Source organism: Carassius auratus, chromosome 8 (assembly GCF_003368295.1).
Source record: "Carassius auratus strain Wakin chromosome 8, ASM336829v1, whole genome shotgun sequence".
Classification (NCBI taxonomy): Eukaryota; Metazoa; Chordata; class Actinopteri; order Cypriniformes; family Cyprinidae; genus Carassius; species Carassius auratus.
The window spans coordinates 8,087,625-8,100,390 of NC_039250.1; the positions used below are offsets into that span (position 1 = coordinate 8,087,625).

At 36.3% G+C, this 12,766-nt stretch overlaps 1 protein-coding gene across 8 annotated transcripts in view; it reads right to left on the reverse strand.

The window, feature by feature from the left end:
• The window catches only part of dab2ipa (DAB2 interacting protein a), an 89,005-nt gene that overhangs the window by 9,850 nt on the left and 66,389 nt on the right, over positions 1-12,766 (reverse strand). For all 8 annotated transcript variants that reach the window (XM_026269487.1, XM_026269489.1, XM_026269495.1 and 5 more), the window contains 6 exons: positions 12,073-12,627; positions 4,568-4,712; positions 3,888-4,032; positions 2,546-2,782; positions 1,649-1,850; positions 768-946 (listed from right to left, as the gene is read on the reverse strand). In XM_026269487.1, the coding sequence (XP_026125272.1) occupies positions 768-946; positions 1,649-1,850; positions 2,546-2,782; positions 3,888-4,032; positions 4,568-4,712; positions 12,073-12,627 (1,463 nt within the window). The remainder of the gene's footprint in view (positions 1-767; positions 947-1,648; positions 1,851-2,545; positions 2,783-3,887; positions 4,033-4,567; positions 4,713-12,072; positions 12,628-12,766) is intronic.

A 12,766-nucleotide genomic window follows, 5' to 3' on the forward strand; every position in this document is an offset into this window, starting at 1 on the left:
TGGCCATGTTAACTGCATGCATTATATTGTATCCAGTTTCTATATTTACACTATCGTTCAAAGTTTGGGTCAGTTAGTTTTTGATTAGAGAAAAATTAATACTTTAATTCAGCATTGTGTGCAAATTTTACAAAAGATTTTTCTGTTCTTTTGAACTTTCTTTTAAGCAAAGAATCCTGAAAATAATGTATAACGGCTTTCTGAAAAGTTTTAACTGTATTAACCATTTCAACATATTAAAATAATAATAACTGTTTGAAGTATCTTCTTTGCAAGTAATGCAAGTAATCTTCTTTGAAGGCATTTGGTGATCAGTAGAGCAGCAAGAGAAGATATGGCATTTAATAAGAGCCTTGCTTGGGACACATTTTACACCTTCATTTTTTACCGTATTCCACTACAGTATGATAAAGGTTTTACTAGCTTGCAGTTCTCCGTCTCAGCTTAATTTGCATTTCACAGTGTCGTGTATCAGAGTCCACACCTACTGTAAATATATGAGTGCTTTAAAAGTATTTCCCTCATTTCACAGACTGCCACAGTAAACAGCCATTAACTCGGAGCCCACAGATTCAGATTTTTTTTTTTAAAGCAGTTTCAGTTTATCGGTTCCTCAGAAGTATAAGTAATGCAAAGCAAGTCTGTATTTTAGCTTTTCAGTTAAATTCTATATTTCTTATTACTTTTGGAAGGACTATAATCTGCAATCTAGACTAGGATGAAACCGAAAATTCTGGATACGTAAGACAAATCTTTCCTCGACTTACCCTGTGATCTCACTGTCCATGACCATTTTCTGCAGACCAGTAGACAGGCTGCTGCTGGGAAGAGTGGGGGAGCCCACACGCTCGGTGGGAGATGACACGGGGGCTCCGGTGGGGTTCGTCAGGGCCGAATTCACGTCCCGCAGGATCCGTGCTAAAGGACCCAGTTTAGTGATAGTACTCTACAACACAATACAGAACTATGAGTGACTGATGTTGAGTACATGCAATATATTACTACAGAAAAAACATTTAAATACATATTAGCTTGTATTTTTCAGTACAGTTTGAAGCAGACAAGAGAGGCTTTGCTTTGGAGTGATTTTAATATGTTGAATGGGATCTGATGGTTCAACAAAGATGGAAAGTGAATCATAATGACCAAAATGGTCAGTTGGTGTAAATCTGTACATTTCTATTGATAGTGCACAATTCAGCCTAACAGCAATCTGAATTTTAAAAATGGTTTCTAGCAACTTGGTGTACATATTGTCTAATAAATCTGGCATTGTGTACTACAATGATTTTTGGCTTTTTGATGTATTGCTTTTATTCAAAGTAGCTTTGGATAAAAATGTCTGCTTAATTCATAAAATATGTATGTCATGATATTTAAAACATGTAAATATCAGCTATTTCACATTTGCGATCACTAGCTTTGATTGTGGCTAATCCAGTCAGATTTTAGAGCCAGTATTGTCTGTATTTTATCTGAAATAAAAATCCATTCTCTTTAGATAATCACTGGATAAGTTAAATTAAGCTCTTTGTAATTTTTCAGAATCTGCTAGCTATTTTTTTTTTTATTATCTCATATTACACTGAGATGTGATTGTAAGATTTTCTGTGAGAAAAATGATATTTGTCCAAGCGCAGACTTTCACCTGATCGAGTTGTGAGACGGCTTCTGACAGGAGAGAATGGAGAGTGGAGAGCTCACGGCCCAGGTCAACATAACCCTCGAAGCCTGCTGTGTTTGAGATGGTCTCTGGGTTGGAGATCTCCAGCAGGAAGCGCTGCATGTTGGTCCATTCATGCTCCAAAAACTGGTTCATGAAGGACATGTACTCCTCCTTACTGCCAAACCTACAACATAAAACACAGTCAATACAGTGTGCTCTGATGAAAATATACCATCCACAACAGTTTATCAGTATGTTTACATAACTAACTGCAAACACAGAAGTATCATGCATTACAACCCATGAACAACATCAGTTTCAGTATCACATTGTATGTTTTAGCTTGATGTAACTTTTTGATATATATATATATATATATATATATATATATATATATATATATATATATATATATATATATATATATATATATATATATATATATATATATATATATAGAAATTGAGATTTATACATCATCTGAAAACTTTCCATTGATGCTTGCTTTTTTAGGATAGGACAATATTTGGCCGATATACAACTATTTGAATATCTGGAATCTGAGGGTGCAAAAAAATAAAAAAGTTATCAATATTAATAAAATCGCTGTCAAAAAGAAGTCCTTAGCAATGCATATTACTAATCAAAAATTACATTTTGATACATTTATGGTAGGAAATGTATAAAAAATCTTCATGGAATATGATCTCTACTTAATCTCCTAATGATTTTTGGCATAAAAGAAAAATCGTAAATTTGACGGGTTTTATATATATATATATATATATATATATATATATATGACCCAGTCTAGATATCAGATTCTAGAGTATATATATATATATATATACCTTTATTTGCATAAACAAACACACTCACTTGGTGAAGTTGGCAAGGTTTTGTGTCACTTTGGCGATAAGTGTAAGTGTCCTGGCGGTGCGGTCGTCTGGATATTCCTGCATGAGGCTGAAGAGTGAGGGCGACATAATGGCAGGACACAGGAAGCGCAGGAAAAGAGATGCGCTGATCAGGCGTTCGCTGATGTCCGGTCGTCCTCGGTTACTGCACTCCTGCCTCCAGGATGCAAACACTTCCTTGAGCTCCCGAGGAAACACGCTGGAGTGGAGACACAACAAAGCGATTTGAGCAGAAAACATCAGAGCCTCCACCACATTTTTATTCCAGCTAAAAATATCAGTATACAGGTCTGGAACGACATGAGGGTGAGTAAATGATGACTTCAGACCAGTGAGCTGAAATGTTGTCTAGCACTGCTGAGTAACTGTTTGGTCACAAAAAACAACAACACTCCCACATCGAATCACAGTCACCGTGTTTAACTGCTACACCCTTCAAGCGTTACACCCGCATTTCATTTTCACATCACTGCCGTAAGGATGTCCCCTGCTGCGGCCTCTATCTCACCACAATCTGCCGTTTAAAATGCTCTTTTTAAGACAGGGAGACATGAAAAATGCTGCATAACATAACCGTGGCAGAGTTAGACACAACTTATCAAGATGCTCCTCAAAGGGAGAAAAATTACATTTCCAGATAGAATATCTTGCACTAGGCCATTGCAGGAGGGAATAATTTCATAACTCAGCATGCATTTGCAGATACGTAGGTGATGATTAAGGAACAGCACAGTCTCTATGAGGACAGATGGAGACCTCTCACTTCCTATTAATCTTACTATGCCAGGCATCATGGGCTTTTTGGAGAAATTACAAGATTGTTAATTCAGGATCTGCCTAGAAATATTTGAAAAGCAGCCGAAAACCTTCATAAGACATAACATTCCTGCATGTTTTTGTAAGTATTTACACATCTTATAGATGCTTATTATACACGTGACTTGCATTGCATTCAAGGTATATATTTATACACTTGCAATAGTTCCACTTTAACACAATTAAATGTGCTTCAGTATATCTTAAGTTGGACTTCAGCACTACTTCTGCACAATTAAAGTGTATTAAGTACCAGTTTAGTATACCAAAAGTACAATTGCAGAGTATTTTTATTAAGAAACTATATATGTAAATATATCTGTAGTATATTTAGAATGAAAAAAAAATGTCATTCAAATTTGTGTACATTTATTTTTCACTAGGGATGTTTCCAATAAAGAGAAAATTCCCATAAATCTGTCTAGGCCAGGCAGTTGAGATGAGCTGTGTGCATACACTGATATGAGCAGTGAATTTGATGGCATTACCAGTAAGAATTGATGATCTTGCAGAAAGCCAGCTCGCAGCACATCTTGAGGTTGCTCTGGTGCTCATGCAGGTCACTGGAGGAACACTTAGACGGATCCACCTCGCAGTTCTCGTCTGACTCATACAGGGCTTTGATGAACTCACCTGGGACGAAGAAAGGAAACAATGCAGAAACCTCATTTAGCACAGACAGCGTGCATCCTGCTGCAGAACTGCAGTGCTGCTTATATGTTACAGGTGCACAAATTTAACAAAGGAATTATTGATATTAGGAATTAATATTACTGTTGCAAAAATGTATTTATTTTGTATGTAATGTATTTTAATTTCTTAAGGCACAAAAATGCAACTGAAACTATGTTATATGTACAATGCATCTCACAGACTAAACTTTTGAAAGTATTTTCCCAGCATCAAACCAGCTCTTTTGAGGGAAACCAAGCCTAAAGCTTTCCCTCCTCACACAATTTTGCTCCCATACTTGACTTGATATCTTAAATAATTGAACAGAACTTCAAAAACACAGACTACACACAAAAAAAGCAGTAAATTATTAATTATATATTCTCACACCCATATTTGACGGTCTGCAGAAATTGTAAAGAAAGAATTGCACTGCTTTGATTTCAATGACAATTTTCACAGAGACGTATACACAAAGTCAGCATGTTTTCTTTACCTAAAGCATCCTGAAGGTACTTCTGTCCCACTAGTTTCAGGTACTTCTCTATAGCTTTAGTAGCAAGTGTGTTCTCCCGGAATATGAGATGCTCATTGTCTCCGCACCGATCCACCTCAGACATCATCAGATCTGTCAGAAAGTCCTGAGGGAGACAAAACGTTAAAAAGTCTTTATTGATGAGCTGAATTTCTAGAGAAATGCTTGAAACCTTAGTTTAAATTATAAATGCTTTCCCTTGATTCTCATTTAATATAGATAATAAAGTTTATCCCAAACTCGTCGGTCAAGCAGATGTTTCTGTATTTGACTGATTGGGATGCTTACACAGACACATCAATGTTTTGAAAAAGTTTTCATGCCTTATCAGATATTTCAACTACATTTATTGTTGTTTTTGCATAGAAAATGGCACACAAATCGTGCAGGCTTTAGAACACACAATAAAACTCAAAGGAAAAGGCTGTTTTTGTGTCTACTGTGCAGCTTCTGGTCTGTTTCCTCCTTTCTTTCCCCCTCTGCCCATCTTTGATCACTCTGTTTTTGAAGTCCCACATTTGATTCTGAACCCTCCAGAAATGTGTGTCTGACTGGATGACCTGGAAAACAGCAAATGCATCTGAAAGGCCGGATGCAGGGGTTTTTATTCGGAGTCCAGGAGACACACAGCAGCTCCTCCAGCCAGGACGTGTTCCAGATTGAAACGGTCATGGATATCCAGCAGGGGAGATGACTCATACACAGTGATAGTGTATTGATTGTGGGATAATGGACATTGTATAGTTCAGCGAGGTCTCGTTGTAATACTCTTTGCCTCACTTCCTGTTTTTCCTCTCTTATGATGCATATCTCATGTCTCGGCTCCACCTTCACTGCATCTGTAATCGGTTTCAGCTGAGACCTCACAAGCCCACGAGTAAACATGCTAATGATTTGTTCTTATGTGACCCCTGTGAGAGGTCTTTGATAGTCTATAGGCTTCATTTACATTCAAAGTATAATTTACATACAGAGCTCCAAAATGTAGAAAAGGCAAGATAAAAGATCAATTTAAAAGATCATTTTAATTATTACTAGTTGAACATTTTAGATGATCAAGATCAAGTTAAAAGATTACAGAGTTATGGCTGATGGGAAGATCTTAAGTGAATAATGACAGCATCTATGCACTTTTTCTTTTGCACAGAGAGAGAGAAAAAAACAGTCTGGAATGTAATGACAGGAAGTGTAATTTACTTAATTGCAATTCTAAGAAATTCAAAAGGTAATGGCTTTGTGGGAAATTAAGTTCTGTCAGTATAAACTATATAAAGCCCCGTTCACACCAAGAAGGATAACAATAAAGATAACATTACTAGCATCCACAACCAACGAATAATATTGTTTGTTTATTCTAAGCGCACGCTCATCTGCCGCTTAAAAATTCTCAAGCTCATTACAGCAGGATAGATTCTGATTAGCTGTCATTTTTATCATTCATCAGCTGGAATAAAATCTTTTAGAAAGTGATTCCAAAGATATAGTTTCTCTTTTTATTTTTTATCATTATAATTGAGAACGATTTTTAGAACTATATCTTTATCGTTATCTTTATAGTTATCGTCCTTGGTGTGAATGGGCCTTTAGTCACAAAAGAATGTTTATTAAATATGATAATACAAAATCGAATGGATGCTGTCAGATACTTGAAATGAGTTCAAATTGTATTATTTAAAGAAACATCCAATTGCTTCTGACATGTATAAACATCATGTGTTTAGCATGGATTAAGAGACCAGTATAAGTTCCAATGCTACTCCATGCTGGTTTAGGATGCATACACCTGCAGAACATATGATCCCACCAGCATCAGAAACACAATCTGGTCATAAGCTATGTAATGCGAGAGAGATGAGGGATCAATGTGGGTGGTGCTGTGCTACTGCTGTCAGCAGATTCTCTGTAAAGGACATGGGCGTGTGTGTTTCTACAGCTGGCCGTGCTTTCTGCTGATGCCCTGGCATTGGATCAATGATCTACAGCAGATGTTTGACTGTGTTTTGAGAAATAGTGCCTGAGTCATGATTGAACGTCTCTATAAGCACCCTTCTGAGGATTCAGTCTCCTAAGCAGGTGTCTGCAACAATCTAAACAGTTGCCGATACATTACACTTATATAAGACAAGAACAAGACAGGATTTTCTGTGCTGCACAAAGCTCTCTCAGCCATCACCGGTGGGATCAGGTGATAAGGGCATATCGGAGCACTTCCCTTCTCAGGCAGGCCGAGGTGCATTGTGGTTATGACACTGAGAGGATCAAATGAGACCCAGTTTTTCATAAAGCTCTGTGTCTTTGGCAGGAGTCACAGTGCTCTGTATTCAATTAGGACACGAGAGCTTTACACAGTGAGCAGCACTCATCGCCCATTCCCTGATGAGACTTAACCGTAGTCTCGCCGCTAATCAGACGCCACCGAGCACAGCACATTTTCTCCGGCATGCCTGTCACATCCCATCATGCCTGTCTGTGGCCTAGCACCACAATCAGCACACATCTGCAAAAGAAAAACTATGAGGGTTTTATGGAAAATGTAGTACTAGTGAAGCATTTACTGCATGCTAGGCAGAATATACTGTCTATATTTTACGCAAATAATAAATGTGAAACAGTATGCAGCTGTAATTGCTTTAAGGTAGTGTGAAATATTGTTGTCACATGACTTTATTAGATTGCATGACTGGTGCCCAGTTAACGTGTCAGAAATATGGGTATTTGTAGCTCAGTTTTGTTAAAAAATATCTATGGCAGTCGAGAGGGAGATGTTAAAAAATTGTGGTTGATATAACTTCCAGTTCATCCATCACGCTGCAAGTCAAGCGCACGTCATTGCAGGATACTGTGCATAGTGTGATTTTCTATGTGCATACTGAATGTTTCTGTAAAAATACAGTATAGTAGGCCATGCTTTTTTCTGTTTATACAATTCTCATACAAGGTACAGTATACACTACTGCTGAAAAGTTTGCTGTTTTTTTTTTTTAAAACAAGTTTCTGATGCTCCGCAAGGCTACACTTATTTGATCAGAGCTACATTAAGAACAGTAATATTGTGAAATATTATTACAATTTAAAATAATAAAATGAAAAACAAAATTATTAATTTGATGCAAAACTGAATTTTGAGGATCCATTACATAATCCTTCAGAAATCGTTCTAATCTGCTGATTTGGAGCTCAAGAAACATTTCTTCTAATTATAAATGACTAAAACAGTTTTACTGCATATTTTCACAAAAATACACAACTGCATATTTTTCCCAGAATTATTTGATGAATAGAAGGTTCAAAAGAACAGCATTTATTTGAAATGGAAATCTTTTTTAACATTAAAAATGTCTTTACTGTCACTTTTGATCAGTTTAAATTCAACATATATACTGTATAACTTGACACAACCTATTCTGGTTTTGTAGTATGTATATATTTAGCCTATTTAATTAAACCAAACCAATAAAACTTAAGTCTTTTGGTATCTTGAAATACTGTGATTTCAAATTGCTTTCAATGGCCATTCAGTGATTATGATACTTATCCATGTTTCCCAATTTTCCTGTTGTTCAATAGCCTGTGGAAGGGTTGTTAACGTTCTGTTTAAGCTTCATGCTTACAACGGTTTGAGGCAGGCATGAATAAGTAAGCAGTGGCTTGTTAAAATGGCAACGCGTGCCCACAAGGGTCTGTTCATCCTCTGGGCGATCCACTAATGACCCCTGTCCCACAGGCCCTGCCTCCCTAGTGCACAGCCATGCTGATAAATAATCTTTCGGACTAGCACATTACAGCTTAATTCTTCACTGTGCGTGATCACATGAATCTGTTTGGCCCTCAAACCAATGGCTGAATTAATAAAAGCTGATCAGCATGAGGCCTGACACTTGGAATTTCCCTCGGGACAAACACTGAGTGGACACTTTGGCTCTTTATGTGAGGTTAGAATCGTGAATCTCCCCCACCTGCTCACACCCTCACACAGCACAATCAATAGTTCCTGCACAAACATGTATCCGTGTATTACAAAGCTTGGATTTAAATTGCTGTGGATAATAATAATAATAATTAAAAAATCTTATTTAGATCAACAGGAAATTATCTAAAATATAATTAATAAAATATATTTTTTAAAATTATAATAATATAAATATAAACTAAATGAAAGATACATATATAATTTTTTTTTAAATATAATTATTAATGGTACATTATATAATATTTATATAAAATTGACCAGGAGCAATACATAAATATGAAAACATAAAATCAATTATTTTATATCAATTATGTCAATTGATATAAAATCAATTTTATATCAATAAGATATAAAAACATTGGATATTTTAGATTTATTTATCGGCCCTTTTTAACTTTGGATAAAGCTATCAGTATAATCTTAATGAAAAGGTATCATGTAAAGACATGAAATTAATATTGCTAATAATTTAAACGTTGATCTACAGTATAAATTCAGTATATAATCTATACACACTATCTTTATTCATATGCTGAAAACAAACCTTAACTACTGTATATTTTACAATTTTAATAATACTTATTTAGGAGCTTTATTGAAAACTGACATGGAAAAATAAAAAAAATAATTAAAAACTAAAAATATGAAAACATAATTATAGAAATATAAAAAATAAAAACTTTTGATTTTGTATTTATTTAATGAACCTATTTAAATTTTTGATAAAGTTGCTGAATAGGCATTATATATATACACATATTATATATATGTGTGTGTGTGTGTGTGTGTGTGTGTGTATACCTACTGTATAAATGGTACATTTAAAAATGTAACTAATAGGAGATTTATCTAAAATCAACAAGGGGTAATAAATATAAAAAATAACAATAGATATTTCATATATATTTAATCCTCTTGTATTTATTGTTGATAAAGCTCCTGAATAGGTATTATGTAAATACATATGTAATTTACATATTAATATATACAGTATATAATACTGTATACATTCTATACTGTATACATACCGTGAAATCATACTGTATCTTTTCCATTTACAATTATGTGTGTCAAAGATGTTTGATACATTAACAAAGCTCAAATGCACAGCATCTCAAGACTATTTTACAAATTTGATGTCTGCTTATTAGATCAGTTAAGGTGAATGTCATACTATGTGACTACAAATTATGGAGAGCTTATCTTTCGACAATTCTGGCATGCAGCAATTCAATTTGAAGACAATTTTAAAACAAGATACCCCATACAGACAGATATTATTTCAATTATGCGCTATCAGTACATAATCAGGCTAATCAGTCCTCATTGAAATCATGCAGGCCTGCAGACAAAGACAGGAAGCTGTGGAATGCTGAAACTAAGTCAATGCACTTTATTTACAGTAGCCAGGCTTCGGCTAATGAAAGACAATACACTGGCTGACCAGCTCTGGCCTCGTATAATGAGAGACAATGCAGTCCTTGGCCAAGTAATGCCACTGTAATGAAAGACTGTGGCCTTATTGACTTACAGTTCTGCTTTAATGACAGACCAGCCACTTTGTGATTGTCTGAAAAATTACATAATACTTGAATTGTGCGCTGTGATAGAAAAATGTTGAAAAATAACTGCCAAAAGGCAAACAAAATACTGTACCAAAATCTTATTCAAGCACATCTAAACACAAGACACATTGTGCTTTGGGCTTGTATTGCTGCATTGCACAGACTCAAATCCCAAATAAGCTCAGAGTGGAACTTAACAATGATGCAATCGCATATTCTATGGATGGCAAATTGTTGTGAAGGTCTGTTATGATGCAACAATGGCTTAGATTGGTGTCAGGAGTGTTGCTGAAAAAAAAAAAGAAAGAAAAAAAAAAACAATCGCAAAACATCTCTCTCTAGCAGCATTTGATCAATAATGAGAGCTGAGTGACAAAGCGTCAGACTCTGGTTTTGTTTGTGAGGTCATCTGATTCTAAGGCTGATTTATGGTGAGTTTTAGAGCCATTCGTGCTCAAGTTAATGAGGGCAATCATAACGCTCAGCACTCCCGTGATTAAATGAGGGGAAGCAGGCCGCGTCTCTATTGTTCTTCTTCATCACTGATGTTTTTCGCAGTTGGACATTTGATGGGTTTAGAGTAAGGCCTAGAACATCCTGTTCTGTTTCTTTTAGCAACACTCACGACTAGAAAAATGCTTCGGTTCAGAAAAAAAACTAAATAACAAAATAACTGTCACTGTCAGTCAGCTTTTTTTAAACGAAGACCTCAAAATCGGCAAGAACTCAGAATGTAGCATGGGAACTCAAAGTAGCACAATGATTGTTGAGTGTTTTATCTTGACAGTGTACAAATCGTCAAGTCACTCTCTCGTTCGGTTGTCACCAAACTGCATCTGTGAGAGTCTATAATTAAACAATCTTCCTAGAAATAACAAATGCAGTCAGGAAACAAATGCACTTTTATAGTCAACATGAAAAGGCCTTTGCACCACATTTTAATCACGGAATTTGATGCATTTCTGAGTGATAATGGTGTTTTACTGCTACTTTTAAAAAATACTAAATGAAAAGAAATATATATTAATTAAGTCTGAATTACAACATAGTCAGCAGAGGAATAATATAATAGAACGGTTTTAATATTTTGAGAATAAAGTTAGTATTTGGATTAATAGGTCCCCTTTCACACTGCCATTCTGGCAAATACACGGGTAAAGTGTTGCGGCAATTGTTCCCGGGTGGCTAGATTTTGCACTTTCACACTGCCAGTGATGACCCGGGATATGCTTGTGCTTTCACACACAACCCGTAAAGATCCCGTAATGACACGTGACATCAGGGCGTGACGTGTAATGTACGAGTCGAAAACGCTAGGCACGTTATACTTTCATTGAAGCAAGCAAACGATCTCTGCGTCAGCGCGGAAAGTGAGGAACTAACAGATCTCTGCTTCATTACAGTTTGCACATATTTTTTTGTCGCGAACGTTGATCTTTCTTCAAAACAGCGTTATCACTTCGACACGGCATTAGATCTGGCTTTTGTTCACACAGCGGTCGAACCCGGCAATGTTACTAGGTCCCCGACCCAGGTTCAATGCCGGAATCAATCCCGGGACGTGTTTGCTTTCACACAGAAGGCGACCCGGCAATGTTCCGGCAATATGCCGGGTCTGACGTGCAGTGTGAAAGGGGCTTAGTTGTTCCTTTAGCTTTTATGTGAGAAATGGATGTAGATGATTTAGTTAAATCTACTTTAGGATAGGATTTAGCAATAAATAATATAGATTCTACCAGTTGTCCACTTTAATCTCACATTGCTATGTATTTATTCTTCTTTTGATATGACTTGTTCTGCTAATTTTATACTTAATTCTCAAAATACTAGGAGTTTAATCTCACAATGCTACTATTTTAATCTCAAAACATCATATATATATTCATGTTGACTTTATAGTGATATAAAAGCATACAATGCAATCATCTTACCTTGGCCTTGCCTGTGCTTTGTAAGATATGGACAAGTGCACAAGCCATCTCCTCCTTGTTCTTCACACTTAGTGATGGCTCCAGCAACGAGCACATCAGCATGTAATTGTTAGTAATATACTCTGCAAACTCCTTGTACAGCTCCATGGGGAGGATGCTCATGCTCTGATATCGGGATTTCATTCGGACCATGGGTCCTGGAGTCTTTCCTTTATTGGGATTCGGCGTGCTCACGGAATACCATTTTTCCACAAACTGCCGCCCGGTGACTGCCGCTATAGGGATACTGACCAGGCCCACGTAGTTATTTTTGTCCTTCTTCTTCTTTTTGTCAGTTTCTTTGTAAAGATGCACGGTGATGCTCTTAACTGAAGGCAGGTTGTTGAACTCAAAGTGTTCGCCCCAGAAAACATTGTCCGTTTTGAGTTTGCAGGTAGTCCGTGCGTATAACGTGTCATCCAGACAAAGTTCACAGAAGTATTTTTTCTTTGCCGGCAAGTCCTTGGCTTCGATAATCCAACATTTCAGCATGTTTTCCACCCGACGGGTGTTGTCCTGCGGAATATTAAAAACAAAAACACTGCGTTTTACAGTGACCTCTGTAAACTGAAGAAAGGAATTACATAACCTCCTGTGTACTTTAACAAGTTAAGCCGAGTAAATCCAGAGAAGTCGATCAGAGACACTCAATCAA